This window comes from Chlorocebus sabaeus, chromosome 9 (genome assembly GCF_047675955.1).
Source record: "Chlorocebus sabaeus isolate Y175 chromosome 9, mChlSab1.0.hap1, whole genome shotgun sequence".
NCBI lineage: Eukaryota > Metazoa > Chordata > Mammalia > Primates > Cercopithecidae > Chlorocebus > Chlorocebus sabaeus.
Window position 1 is genome coordinate 6,311,554 of NC_132912.1, and position 15,129 is coordinate 6,326,682.

General features: G+C 52.6%; 1 protein-coding gene across 1 annotated transcript in view; it reads left to right on the plus strand.

Moving 5' to 3' along the window:
• Window positions 1–118: 118 nt before the first annotated feature.
• PFKFB3 (6-phosphofructo-2-kinase/fructose-2,6-biphosphatase 3) overlaps window positions 119–15,129 on the plus strand; it is an 88,077-nt gene continuing 73,066 nt past the window's right edge. The window contains exon 1 of the mRNA XM_008002204.3: window positions 119–222. Within this exon, the coding sequence (XP_008000395.1) occupies window positions 207–222 (16 nt within the window). The 5' untranslated portion in view covers window positions 119–206. The remainder of the gene's footprint in view (window positions 223–15,129) is intronic.

A 15,129-nucleotide genomic window follows, 5' to 3' on the forward strand; every position in this document is an offset into this window, starting at 1 on the left:
AGCTCACGCTGGCGCCGCCCCGCGCTTCCTGCCTCGCCGCGGATCCTCCTCCGCGCCGTGACGCGCCAGGCTTTGACCAAATATGTCCCTTTCCCCTCCCTCGCCCGCCCCGCCGCTCGCAGGCGCCCCGAGCCGCGGGGCTGCCGCCTGGACGTCGTCCTGTTTGGGTGTTGCGGGCCAGCCCCGCGGGGAGCGCCCCCGGCGCGATGCCCTTCAGGAAAGGTAGGAGTCCCGGTAACGCGGCCCACGCCCCCAGCGCGCGCGGGGACCTGCACGGCCGCCTGTGGGTACCCAAGCCTTGGGTCCTCGCCAGGCGCGGAAGCGCTGTGCACCGGGGCTGCGGCGGTGCCGGCTGGGGCCGAGCGAGACGCACGCCACCTTGTTCCCTCCGCCCTGCGCTGCGCCCCGGCCCCGCGTGCCCCTCCGGATCCTCCCTGTCTCCTCCGGCCCCGCGTGTCCCCTCCGGCCCCGCGCGTCCCCCTCCGGCCTCGCGTCTCCTCTCTGGCCCCGCGTCTCCTCTCTGGCCTCGCGTCTCCTCTGCAGCCCCGCATTGTCCCTCCAGACCGACGCTATCTCCTCCAGACCCGCGCGTCCCTTCTGGCGACTCCGCGGCCGCCACCACGTGCCCGAGCCGGGGGCGGCACTTGCAGCGAATTCCCGCTTCCCGCTGCGCTCCAGCCCCGGGCCGCGGATAGACCAGGGCCCCGGACCCGGAGAGACCTGGAGGGCGGCGGGATCCGGGGTCCTGGGGGCGGGCGCGGTGCGCTCGGGGTATGGAGAGGGACAGCGCGGCGCGGGAGGGAGGCAGCTCGGGCCTGAGTCCTGCCTCTGCCCCTCCCGCCCTCTGACCCCGGGGAAGTCATTTCAGCGCCCAGCCTCAGTTGCCTCCTGGGCAAAACCGGCGCTTGGATAGGGACGGCCGCGTGAGGATGGGAGCAGTCCCTAGAAAAGCAAACCCCGGCCAGCTGATGAGCGCGGCCCGCCCCCTCCTGCAGGGGCTACCCTCTGCCTTCTCCGCCCTGCGTGCCAGGACTGCCAGAAAGGCCCAGCTACCTCAGGTTCCCTGCCCGCGCCGGGGGGCTCCCAGCGCACTGGACCCCAGTTTACAGGCCGGGTGGTTGGAGGCCCAGCACGGCCCAGAGCCCAAGGCCACCCTCAGCTCAAAGCCCCGGGAGAAAAGTGGGAGCTGCAGAAGTGTGGGAAGGGGGGCCTCGATTTGACTTTAAAATCAGAGTTGTGTGACTCCTGCGGACGGGGTGGGGGGGTGGGGTTGGCGGGTCGGGTGGGGCGTGGGGAGCCTGGCCTTTCCCAGCTCTGGGCCTGTGCTGTGCCGTCTCTCCCTCCCCCCACCCACCCTCCTGCCTCTCTTCTCTCATAACTCAGAGGCACAGCCAGCGTGGTGCTACCGTTGCCTGGAGGTTGTACTGGACTTGTTTTTCAAACAGAGGGTGCCTAGGTATCAGCGTGGGCTCCTGTCGGTGAAGGGGGTGGCTGTTGACTCTCCTGTCCTGTTGGGGTAGGGAGATGGGGGAGGGTGGCCAGAAGGAAGGTGACAGCCAGCAAGCAGGGGCTCTGCCACTCCTCCGTCAGCTGGGCACGTTTAGTCCCACGCCCACTGTCCTCGGTGTCTCCATTAATCCAGGCATGATGCGGCCACCTTGACTCTCTGGGTTCTCTGGAGGCTCTCAGAGTTCTCTGCCCCCCGACTCCGACAGTCCCCCCTGACTGCAGGAGACAGTCATTTATCTCTGACTTCATCACTTCTGCCCACTTTTGTAGATGTGGGCTCTGGTTGGGAAACTCTTAAAAGGGACAGACTTCTGTTTGACTTGTTAGGGCGCTCAGTAGGGTGCCTTATGTGGCAAGGTATTACATAGCCAAGCTGCTAATGTATTGTTTGCATACGAAGATTTTGCTTTATGACAACGTAGTTTAGTGCATTATTAGAGCACACGGGACAAAACATTTGCAAACTGCCAACCACGGTAAGCTTTGGTTTTGTTGATTATTGTTATTATTGTTTAATCTGAAGAGACTTTGCTGCATGAAGAGGAAAATGTTATCCTTCCATTTGGCAGATGCTCCTTCCGGGGGTCCCAGGGTATAAGAAACAGACTTGTGTGGCATAAGTGCTGTCTGCATTGTCCAGACGCGCTGGTGTGGGCCAGGGCACAGGCTCTTGGAGGCTTTATCTAGGCAGAGCTTCCCCAGTTGCAGATGGGAGCTCTCACTTAGAAGTAAACACAGCAAGTGGGAACTGCAGGGAGCCAGGTCGCTGCTGGATTTGGGGCTGAGCCGTGGTCTGAAGCTGCCTGGAGGGGAGAAGGTCCTGTGAGGGACAGCAGGGCACCTCAACTCTGCACTGTTGGGAGGTGCAGGAGATGCCAGTGCAGCTACTTTTCTGTATTTTTTGATCTTCGAGCCATCTGAATGTGTTAACTCTTCAGAAAAGTAATTTAAAAATTGGGAAATGAAAAGACTTTGCTGCTGTCCTCCCGAAACCAAGAGAAGCCATCTGGAGAAGGTATCCTTTGCGCGCTGGAAGCCGAGCAGGGGCAGCTGGGATTCCTTCCCCGGGATGCACTTCTGCCTCTTGACAAGCTTCAGACTTTGGGATCAGCTCCGTCAGGGGCCCGGCGGGTACCAGGCAAGTCAAGGAGTTTAAAGATGGGGAGGTTTGGGTAGGAGATAGGAAAACCTTAAGGGATAGTGCAGAGCCCTGGGCATTAGCACCTCGAGGTTTAAAATGTCAAGTGGCAGAGCCGAAACTAGGGACAGCCTGACAGGGACTGTGTCGGAGGGGGCAGGCAGTGTGTAGCCTGCAGAGAGGGAGCTGGGAGAATCCCCACCTAGACCTCACTCCTTCCTCCCTCTGGTCTCTCGGCTTTGGCAGCCAGAGGGCCGGGGAGCCTGATGGAGTGGTCCATACAGGGGAGCCTGATGGGGTGGTCCATACAGGGGAGTCTGATGGGGCGGTCCATACAGGGGAGCCTGCTGGGATGCAGAGCTGGGTGAGTTTCCCTTTTGGAGGAGAGAGGGTCTTCAGGGCACAACAGAGAAGCAACCAAGGGTCTTAGGTGCTGGTCCTGTCCCTCACTTAAGGGAGGAACTAGCAGACAGCTACTGAATGTAGTCACGGAAAAGGTGAGTGGTTGCATGCCACGTCATTCATTCATTTTCTAGACTGGGCACTTGCTATGCACCAGGCCACGCCAGGTACCAGCTGAACAGAAAGACATGGCATCTCCTCCCAGGAGCCCACCTTCTGTGCTCTCCAGCAAGTGCCGGGGAGGGGAGTCAGAAGTCCCAGTGCAGAGTGGCTCTCAGTAGGAGGCCCCACCTGAGGAGGCTGAACTCCGCATTGAGGAGGTGTGGCACTGGTTGACCTCCTGGACTGTCACACAGGCTGTGGTAGGGTTGGTGCCATGGTGCTGGCTAGAATGGAGCCAGAGGGACTTAGACCTCATATTCCACCTGTCCAACATGGACCGCAGTGTATGGCACATGGCAGGCAGGAACCGTATCAGGTGGGTGATGGCTGCATCTGGGTCGTGTCCCTATGCTCAGCGCGAGGCTGAAGCAGCAGCTGGCAGTGGCAGTCGCGGCCCAGGTTGGGGAAGGATGCCGCAAGCATTGCGTTCAGGGCTCACAGCTCTTCCTGTGGGTCTCCAGGGTGATGGTGGTTAGAGTGGGAGGAAGGTCTGCGTCTTTGGCCAATCTGTCTAGAAGAAGGAGAAGTTAGTATCTTGATGTGAAACATAAAAGAAATTCATGAGAAGAAAAGGAGGCAGGAAGCACTTCAGCTGGACATGGAGAGAAAAGTCATGCATATCATGACTAACTTTGGGAACCACAATGGAGGTACGCTAGGGCAGTTCTTCCTGTGCAAGAACTTCTCTCCTTAAAAATCAAATCGATGGGCCGGCGTGGTGGCTCATGCCTGTAATCCCAGCACTTTGGGAGGCCGAGGTGGGAGGATCACTTAAGGCCAGGAATTGGAGACCAGCCTAGACAACATAACGAGACTTTCTCTCTACCAAAAAAATCAAAAATCAGCTGGGGGTGGTGGCGTGAACTTGTAGTCCCAGCTACTCTGGAGACTGAGGTGGGAGGATCGCTTGAGCCCAGGAGTTCAAGGCTGCAGTGAGCTATGATTGCACCACTGCACTCCAGCCTGGGTGACAGAGCAAGACCCTGTCTCTCTAAAGAGAAATAAATAAATAACATAGGTGGTGTAGACGGTGACTCATCTCAGGTGATGGAGGCGTGGCTCTGCTAGGAGACTGTGGTCTTGAGCAAATTGTCGAGGTCCTTTTCAAGTCTAGAATCCTGTAAAAATGTCTTCAGACAGCAGTGTTCCAAGGATTCTTGCACATTCCACCTTCAGAGGGACAAGGGAATAGCAGGTGAAAGTTCTAATAATAAATAACAATAAGGCCAGGTGCAGTGGCTCATGCCTGTAATCCCAGCATTTGGGAGGCCGAGGCAGGTGGATCACCTGAGGTCAGGAGTTCGAGACCAGCCTGGCCAAACATGGTGAAACCCGTTTCTACTAAAAATACAAAAATTAGCCAGGGATGGTGGCAGCTGCCTGTAATTCCAGCTACTTGGGGGACTGAGGCAGGAGAATCACTTGAACCCAGGAGGCAGAGGTTGCAGTGAGCTGAGATTGCGCCACTGCACTCCAGCCTGGGTGACAGAGTGAGATTCCCTCTCAAAACAAACAAACAAACAAAACCAATAAGATATAAAATGCACTGTGTGGGATGTGAGGGCAATCTGGCTGTGACATCTGTCACCCCCGTAATTGCCAGGGTTGATTTGGCTGATCTAGCTGGCTAGGTGGGTGTCCCCTTCTTCCCTCACCACTCCATGTGCATCCCTCCTGAAGCTGTGCGCTTGGTCCAAGAGGACCACCATCCCCGATAGAGGAGGACCCGTCTTCGGTCAAGGGCATACGAGTAACTGTGCTCCTCTGCTAGAACCTCCAAATAAACTCTCAAAATGCACTGTGTGACCTTATTAGAATATCCTCCAGTTCCATCTCAAGGATTTCACTCTTTTTTATGGCTGAGTAGTATTCCATGGTGTATATGCACATTTCTGTATCCATTCATCTGTTGTTGGACACCTAGGTTGATTCCATGTCTTGGCTGTTGTGGATAGTGCTGCAGTAAACATGGGGTGTGGATGTCTCTTCACGCCTTTTAAGGTCATGCCTTTTCTGTCACCTTTTCCACTGATTCTATGCACATAGCAGCTCTTGCAGGTATATCCTGTCCCATAACCAGACCAGAACACTCATTGGTTCTAAGAATGCTTTCTGCATGGTAACTTGGTGAGCTATTTGAGTTACGGTCTATACCTCATGCTTATATTGGACCTGGTGGTAGCAAGTGTTTCATAAATTCTTCTACTTGGTGAATCTGTCATTTTCTTTTGGAATGAATAGTTGCAGAGCCACATTAAGATCCTTATAGGCCAGGCGTGGTGGCTCATGCCTGTAACCCAGCACATTGGGAGGCTGAGTGAGGTCAGAGGATTATTTCGGGCCAGGCGTTCGAGACCAGCCTGACCAACATGGCGAAGTCCTGTCTCTACTAAAAATACAAAAATTAACTGGGCGTGGTGGCGGGCGCCTGTAATCCCAGCTACTCAGGAGACTGAGGCACAAGAATCACTGGAACCTGGGAGGCGGAGGTTGCGGTGAGCTGAGATTGTGGCCACTGCACTCCAGCCTGGGCGACAGAGCGAGACAGTCTCAGAAATAATAACAATAATAAATCCTTATAAACCCTAAATGCTGAAAGATGATGGCCATCCCCCATGTGTAATTTAAAATAAAGACAATACCCAGCCATAAATGTAGGGAAGATGAACACATTCCTGAATTTCACTATGGTCATCATTTGGCTCCTTTTTGGAAATACCAAATATCAAGTTCTAAATACCACTGCCACCCAGGGCGGCAAGCATGGACACTGTCTGCATGCTGGTTAGTCCAGCCCTAGACCCGAAAATACCAAGAGCTCCTAAGTCCTCAGGACTGTAGAGCTCCTCAATTCCCAAGCACGCATTGTATTTCTCTGCCCCTGCGAGTCTGTCCTTTAATTTCCCACGTCACTGGGAGTTCCCAGGGTAGGGCCTGCATCTTCGTCTTGGTCCCCGCACCCAGCACTGACACGGTGGTCTTCCTCCTGCCTCAGCATTTGCTGTGGACGCCTCTCGGGCTGGAAGCCCAATCACACCGTGTCCTCCTGTCCTTCCCAGTATTTGTACGTAGATGAAACTGGATAAAATGAACACGGGGAAGGGAACCACAAAGTCACAGGAGAAGCATGGGAAGGGTGGGGAGGACCCAGGCAATCAGAGCCTCAAGTCTTTTCATAACACCCGCCATCTCCTGGCCCTCAATATCATGGCTTTCTGAGCATCTGCACACGGAGACCATTCGCTTTGCTCATTATGCAGGAGTGTGGTCATGTCTACAGATCCCCCTGCAGGGGGCAGTTCTGGAAGCTGCTCAAGCAGGAAGGCACAGGCGGTAGGAATTATGCCGCAGGCTGCATGATTGGGCGCTTCATGGAAGCCACTTAAGAGCACTTGGCCTCAGCTTACCCATCTGTCAAAGAAGAGGGTGAGCTAAGATTCTCTCCAGTTGAAGATCTGTGCTTCCTAATCGCTTGGATGCTTGTCACACACACTGAGTCTCCAGCCCCTCGGCCTTCCTGGCTAAGTCAGCTGCAGGAAGCAAAAGGAATTCCGCCTGCACCTTTGTCCTTCAAAGACTTTGTCCTGGGCACGTGGCCAGGTATCTCCCTGCACCTCCAGGTCAGGCTGGCCACGTTTTCAGGCAAGTGGCAAATGAAGAGGCCATGACCTTCAATTCTCCAGGCGACGTGCTCCTTCGGCTTTGACTCCAGGACTGAAATTTATTGTCCAAAAAATGTCAGTGTTGGGATCTAAGCTCTTGAATGCACATTCTAGGTTCTCTCCTATTAAGACAGCTTGGGGCTGGGCGCGGTGGCTCTCACCTGTAATTCCAGCACTTTGGGAGGCCAAGGCGGGTAGATCACTTGACATCAGGAGTTTGAGACCAGCCTGACCAACATGGTGAAACCCCGTCTCTACTAAAAGTATGAAAAATTAGCTGGGTATGGTGGCAGGCACCTGTAATCCCAGCTACTCGGGAGGCTGAGGCAGGAGAATCACTTGAACCTGGGGGGCAGAGGTTGCAGCGAGCCGAGATCGTGCCACTGCACTCCGGCCCAGGCGACAGAGCCAAACTCCGTCTCAAAACAACAACAACAACAACAAAAAACAAAAATTGCCTGTCATTCATGACTGCAGAGGAAGAGTTAGTTCCAAGATTCCCAGCTGGGCGGTTGAGACGGTGGGCCAGGACAGCAGGCAGACAGACCCAGGAAGGGAGCCCCGCTCTGTGGAACACCGTCCCACTCACTGTGGCTCCCTGCTGGCAGTGTGCACGACTCTTGGTGGTATCTTGTGTGGGGGTCTGAGCTAGGGGGCCTGGCCCCAGGAACGTCACAGGTTCTGGTTGGGGCAGCCACAAGGTGTCTGAAGAGTAGAGGGTTTGGTCATCCTGGCGCTTCCGCAGGCAGCCTCTCCAGCTGTGGCTCCGGAAGGTGCTCTGACATGACAGTTCAAAAGCACACTTCCCCCTGGCCTGGGCTTCAACACTCACTTGTCAGAAAGTGAGGTCCTGTATGCCCCAGTCCTCAGCCAGAGGAGCAGGAAGCAGATTTCCCAGAGGCTGTGGCCCCTTGCATTGGTGAGGACACTGGGTTGCTACCTCTGTTTGAGGGGTGACTGACAACTGTGCTTTCTTAGGGTGGAGTTGGTCTGGTGTCGTGACTGTCTGCTTGAGATACTGACCCCTGGCGATCAGATTCCGGAAGTCCTCTCCTGAGGCTGCTGAAGTCATCCCAGAGGCTTGTCCAGCCATGGGAGTGGAGAAAGATCCAATCAGGCAGGCAGGGGCGAGCGGGAAGTCGGGAGGGTACCCTCTCCCCTCCCTGAGAAGTGTGGATTTTCAAAAGGAAGCGAGAAAGAGGAAGGTCTTGCCTAGGCATGGGGTAGACCTGTTGGATGCAGGCGACTTCAGGGAAAGCCGGTCCTCAGCGCCATGGTGCTGTGGCGGCAGGCGTTGGCTCACAGCCATGGTGGGGACGCCTTGTTTCTCAGAAGGACAGAAACGCACTCCTGCAGCTCTTGTTCCTGACTTCATGTTAGAATTAACTGGGGAGCTTAAAAAAAAAAAAAAAAAAAAAAAAAACCTGATGCCCCAGAAATTCTGATTTGATAGTTTCTGCCTTGATGCTTAGACAAAAAATGTCCTGAAACAATATTTAACCTCAGACAATACTGTACATGCTGATGTTTTCTAGTCTGTTCCATTTCATTAAGAAAGATTCTGGTCTTATTCCAGTAAATTGATTTCAAGGCCACTAATGGGTGGTGACCCATTCTTTTGAGACGCCTGTTCCGGGCATCAGCTCCCACTGCAGAGGCTGGGGAGCCGGACAGCTCCCTTCCCAAGCTCCGCAGTGGGAACTGATGCCTGGAACAGTTCCTGCAGCTGGGCTCCAGTGTGATTCACGTCCTGCGGCAAGTTCTGTGTGGTCCAAGTGAGGCACAAGCCTTGCGGGGGGCTTTACCCGTCCACACTGCTGTGGAGCCTCTGACCCTCCATGGAGGCTTCCCGAGCCAGGCTGCGGGGGAGGAAGCATCTGGTAGGAGGGTGGAAGGCATCATGATAACTAGCCACCCGCAAGGGCCAAATCTCTCTGGGACGTTTGCACAAGGAACATTCCGAAACCACGAATAAAGGAGGGCTGCAGGTCTTGTAGCTGAGGAAATTCAGTAGAAAAGCAAGAAATGTATGGCCAGGTGCAGTGGCACACACCTGCAGTCCCAGCTACTCGGGAGGCTGAGGTGGGAGGATTGCTTGAGCCCAGGAGGGCAAGACCGGCTTGGGCAACATAGTGAGATCCTGTCCCTATAAATAAAAAAATTAAAAACTTAGCTAGGTGTGGAGGCATGTGCCCGTAGTGCCAGCTACTTGGGAGGCTGGGTGGGAGGATTGCCTGAGCCTGGGAAGTTGGGGCTGCAGTGAGCCTTCATCGTACGGCTGCACTCCAACCTGGGCAACAGAATGAGACCTTATCTTTAAAAAGAGAAAGAAGAGACTGGGCACGGTGGCTCATGCTTGTAACCCCAGCACTTTGGGAGGCTGAGGTGGGCAGATCACCTGAACTCAGGAGTTCGAGACCAGCTTGACCAACATGGTGAAACCCTGTCTCTACTAAAAATACAAACAATTAGCTGGGCGTGGTGGTGGGTGCCTGTAATCCCAGCTACTCGGGAGGCTGAGGCAGGAGAATTGCTTGAACTAGAAGGTGTTGAGCCGAGATCGTGCCACTGCACTCCAGCCTGTGTGACAGAGCGAGACTCTGTCTCAGAAAAAAAAAAAAAAAAAAAAAAAAAAAGAAAAAGAAAAACAGAAAGAAGAACAAAGAAAAGCAAGAAATTAATTGAAAGGCCGATGGGCTGCCCTGTCCTGCAGGTGCCTGCCCTCATCTGTGATGTCACTCAAGTCACCTCCATAAGCTTTTAAGTCTTTCAGCAGTACCCAGTAGGCCGGGGCGGATGTAAGTGCAGAGGCTGCTGCAGTGAACAAAACGGACACACCCCGGCCGTGGAGCTTACGTGTGAATGGGGTAAGCCTGTGCGGCGCTGTGCTTGGTGGATACTTTGAGTGGCTGGTAGGAGGTCATGGTGACCTCCCTGGGCTGGTGAGCAGTGAATGCTGCATGTGTCAATGGATGTGAATGCCAAGAGGAAAATAACTCAGGAAAGAGGAGGGAGAGGGGCTGGGGATGGTGGCTCATGCCTCTGATCCCAGCACTTTGGGAGGCCGAGGCTGGCGGATCACCTGGGGTCAGGAATTTGAGACCAGCCTGTACAACAGGGTGAAACCCTGTCTCTAGTGAAAATACAAAAATTAGCTGGGTGTGGAGGCAGGCGCCTGTAATCCCAGCTACTCAGGAGGCTGAGGCAGGAGAATTGCTTGAACCTGGGAGGTGAGGTTGCAGTGAGCCGAGATCGTGCCACTGCACTCCAGCCTGGGAGACAGAGCAAGCCTCCATCTAAAAAAAAACAGAGGGGGAGTCAGGGACGGGGAGGGAGGATTGTGGTTGCACACAGGATGGTCACTCCAGGGGACGTTTGGACCGAGACTGAGGGGAGTGAGACAGCAGACAGTGCCATTGGCTCAGGAGTGTGTCTAAATGGGGAAGTGCGAGGCAAAGGTCCGGTGGCCAGAGCGGCTGAGTGCTGGAGGAACCTGCGGGCCAGCACTGCTGCTGCAGGATGAGGGTGGAAGCCAGGTGGATGCAGGCTTAGGAAGGGAGTGGCGGCTCAGCAGGTCCTCACCTGCCACGGTAGGGCCTTGTTTGGCCTCTCACCTGGAGACCGGAAGGCCTGGGAGGGTTTTGGTGGAGGTGCGGGCTGAATTAAATTTTTTTTTTTTTTTGAGACAGGGTCCCACTTTGTTGCCCAGGTTGGAGTGCAGTGGCACGTTCCTGGCTCACTGCAACCTCTGCCTCTTGAGTTCAAGCGATCCTCCTGCCTCAGCCTCCCGGGCAGCTGGGATTACAGGTGCACGCTGCCACGCCCAGCTAATTTTTTTGTATTTTTAGTAGAGACAGAATTTCACCATGTTGGTCAGGTTGGTCTTGAACTCCCAAGCTCAAGTGATTTGCCCATCTCGGCCTCCCAAAGTGCTGGGATTACAGGCACAAGCCACCGTGCCTGGTGGGCTGAATTAACGTGGTATCATCAAACGTCTCCACCACGTGTGGCTGCTCTCCTGCGAGCAGATTGTGGGGTGGGGGAGGCAGGGAGACCAGGTGGGAGTCTCTGGGCCTGGTGCAGGTGGCTGGGATCAGGGTGGTGTTGGGGGTGGCTGGATTCTGAATATATTTAGGAGGCAGAGGCGGCGGGATTAGATGGATTTGCTGTAGGGTGAGAGAGAGTGAATCATGGTGGCTCCCCCAGCTGCCTTCTGTCTGATCTGGGGAGACACTGGGAGTGAGGTGGCCAAGGTGGTCGAGGCCTGGGTTGTAGTGAGCTACGGAGAGCCCGCACTGCCACAGCAGCTGCACCTCATCCAGGCCCTGTCCTTGGTAGAGCACTGCCACAGCAGCTGCACCTCATCCAGGCCCTGTCCTTGGTAGAGGCTGTGAGTGGCCCATAGGAGGTCATGGTGACCTTCCTGAGCAGCTCTGTTTCTGTCCATGGTTCAAAAGGATGGGAACCAGTAAGTAGCCTTCCAGAAAAGTCCACTATGCCCTGGGTCAGTCATCAGACAAAGCCATTTCAAGAAGAAAATGACTTGGATAATGGGGGCTGATGCTCATCCCCACCAGCAAAGAATTCCGAAAAGTTCTGAGGGGTTTACTCCGGGCACTGAGCATGCTCTCTTCCAAGCTGGGAGAAAAGCACTTACGAGTTTTTTCACTCTCCCAGTGTTTCCACGTAAATACTACACAATTGCCAACCAAATGTCTGTCCTTCCCTCCGTTTCCATAAATGTCAAGGGCTCCATTGTAAGGGGGAAGCATGAACCTGCACTCCAGGAAGGCTGCCTGAACAGACTCCACCCAGGCACCTGCTGACCGGGTTCGCTTCCAAATCAGGGTACCAGCTCTTCCTGGTTTGTCCAGATTTCCCTGGTTTTAACCTTGACAGTCAGGTCACCCCTACCTCCAGCTAACCCTCATGCCACAGCCTTGTTGAAAGTTAGATGGCCTCATTTTAGAAAAATAGATTTAAAAACCTCATTTGTGTTTGAACACAAAAAGAAAGAATAAGAAAGTAGGCTTTATGGCTCTGGGCTACTGGCTTGAAACTTTGGAAGATATTTTTCTTTCTTAAAATGTTTTTATGTTTAGGAGATACTAGTGCAGATTTTCTCCATGCATATAGTGAACATCCTACCCAATAGGCAGTTTTTCAACCCTCAGCCCCCTACAATCCTCCCACCTTTTGGAGTCTCCAGTGTCTATTATTCCATCCTGTGTGTCCGTGTGTTACCCATTGTTTAGCTCCCAACGAAGAGATATTATATATATGTACATATATACATGCATGTATGTGTGTGTATTTTTAGAGACAGGATTGTGATCTGTCTCCCAGGCTGGAGTGCAGTGGCACGATCATGGCTCACTGCAACCTCCACCTCCCAGGCTCAAGCGATCCTCTTGCTTCAGCAGCCTGAGTAGCTGGGACCACAGGTGTGTGCCACCACAGTCTGCTTTTTTTTTTTTTTTTTTTTTAACTTTTTGTAGAGACAAAGTCTCCTTGTGTGGCCCAGGCTGGTGTCCAACTCTTGGGCTCAAATGATCCTCCCACCTTGGCCTCCCAAAGTGCTGGGATTATAGGTGTGTGTCACCACACCCAGCCTCCAAAGAAGAGCAAATTCTCTTTTTATTTAATTAAATTTAATTAATTAATTTTTATTTATCTTTTTTGAGATGGAGTCTCACTCTGCTGCCCAGGCTGTAGTGCAGTGGCACAATCTCAGCTCACTGCAACCTCTGCCTCCCAGATTTTAAGTGATTCTCCTGCCTCAGCCTCCCAGCACCATCATGCCCGGCTAATTTTTGTATTTTTAGTAGAGATGGGGTTTTGCCATGTTGACCCGTCTGATCTTGAACCCCTGACCTCGTGATTCGCCCACCTTGGCCTCCCTAAGTGCCGGGATTAGAGTTGTGAGCCACCGTGCATGGCTCAAATTCTCTTTTTAAAGTATCCAAGCTGGGTGTGGTGACTCATGCCGGTAATCCCAGCACTTTGGGAGGCCGAGGCAGGTGGATCACCTGAGGACAGAAGTTCAAGGCCAGCCTGGGCAACATGGCAAAACCTCTTCTCTAAAAATACAAAAATTAGCCGGGCGTGGTGGCAGGCACCTGTAATCCCAGCCATTCGGGAGGCTGAGGCAGGAGAATCGCTTGATCCTAAGAAGTAGAGGTTGCAGTGAGCCAAGATTGTGCCACTGCACTCCAGCCTGGGCCACAGAGTGAGACTCTGTCTGAAAAGAATAAAAATAAATGATAAAAAATTTTAAAAAGCAATTCTGCCAGACTTATTAGAAAATGGAAACAAGGATTTTATCATCAACTTGCTGCCTCATAATAACAGCAAAGGAATCTGAATCTGTAAATAGCTATGTTTTCTTGTGAAAACATTCTAGAAGTTGAATGTCATCCGTTTATAAGAAATGAGTCAGCATGTGGTCCCCCAAGAATCCCGTCTGCTGTTGTCACAGCATTTCCTGGGTCCTGTTTATAAATGGGGTATGACAAAGGGAAGCCACTTCAGGCTGAAATCATCTTTTGTTCAAATCCTGGATTATAGAAAGGCTTTTTCATTGTGACTTCAGTGAAGCGGAAGGTTATGTTATCATGACTGTTTTATAGGAAATGGATTTCTCAACCTTATAAAACTTTGGAAACTTCATTATTTTGAATGAGTAACATGTAACACACGGCATAACGGTAAATCCTAGTCCACGATACAGAAAAACTGACTTGACTGAGTAAGCAGGCAGTTCATTGTTTCTCTGTGGCTGTGTTCTTTTCTCTGGCTTCTGTGAGCAATAACGGAATGACTGGTAAAGCCTTTTAAAAGCCAGGCAGTGTGTAACAAAAGGAAATAAAGAAATTTCACCTCTTTAGTGATCAGGAAAATGCAGATTGAGACCAAAATGAAGACACGTTTCACTTTGTGTGCCGGGTAGAAATGAGGAAGTCTGATGGCTTTCAGCGGCGACGGAATGTGGACCACAAAAGCCCCTCACACATTGCTGGTAGGCCTATAAGTGGTACAAATGCCTTGGAGGCAGTTTGATCTTTTCTTTGGTGTAAAGTTGAAATTCATATACTTTGGCTAGGTGCAGTAGCTCACGCCTGTAATCCCAGCACTTTGGGAGGCTGAGGCAGGTGGATCACCTGAGGTCAGGAGTTCAAGAGCAGCCTGGTCAACATGGTGAAACCCCATCTCTACTAAAAATACAAAAAATTAGCCGGGCATGGTGACACACACCTGTAGTCCCAGCTACTCCGGAGGCTGAGGCAAGAGAATTGCTTGAACCTGGGAGGTGGAGGCTGCAGTGAGCTGAAATCGCAGCGCCACTGCACTCCAGCCTAGGCGACAGAGCAAGACTCCATCTCAAAAAAAAAAAAAAAAAAAAAAAAAAAAAAAAAAAAAAAAAAAGACATTCCCCTACTCTGAAACCAGCAGTACCACTCCTAGTATTGCTGATGCTCACACAGTCATGTTCATAGCAGCACTCTCATAGAAAAACCTTTACACAGCACAAATGCACTTTGACAGGAGGATGAATTATTCTTAGTATATTCACACAAGGCAATATTATAAATAAGCTACACCCAAAAGACAGCAACTCTCAATATTGTTGATGACTATTAAAAAATCCCAAAACAGGCCAGGCGCAGTGGCTCTTGCTTGTAATCCCAGCACTTTGAGAGACGGAGGTGGGCAGATCACTTGAGGTTAGGAGTTCGAGATCAGCCTGCCCAACATGGTGAAACCCTGTTTCTACTGGAAATACAAAAATTAGCCGGGTGTGGTGGCAGGCACCTGTAATCCCAGCTACTCGGGAGGCTGAGGCAGGAGAATCGCTTGAACCTGGGAGGCGGAGGTTGCAGTGAGCCGAGATCGTGCCACTGCACTCCAGCCTGGGTAACAGAGCGAGACTTTGTCTCAATTAAAAAAAAAAAAAAAAGAATGAAAGGAAAAGAAGCTCCAGACGTGGTGGCTCACACCTGTAATCCCAGCCCTTTGGGAGGCCAAGGCAGGTGGATTACCTGAGATCAGGAGTTTGAGACCAGCCTGACCAACATGGAGAAACCCGTTTCTACTAAAAATACAAAAAAATTAGCTGGGTGTGGTGGTGCATGCCTCTAATCCCAGCTACCTGGGAGGCTGAGACAGGAGAATTGCTTGAACCCGGGAGGAGGAGGTTGCGGTGAGCCAAGGTTACACCGTTGCACTCCAGCCTGGGCAACAAAAGTAAAACTCCAT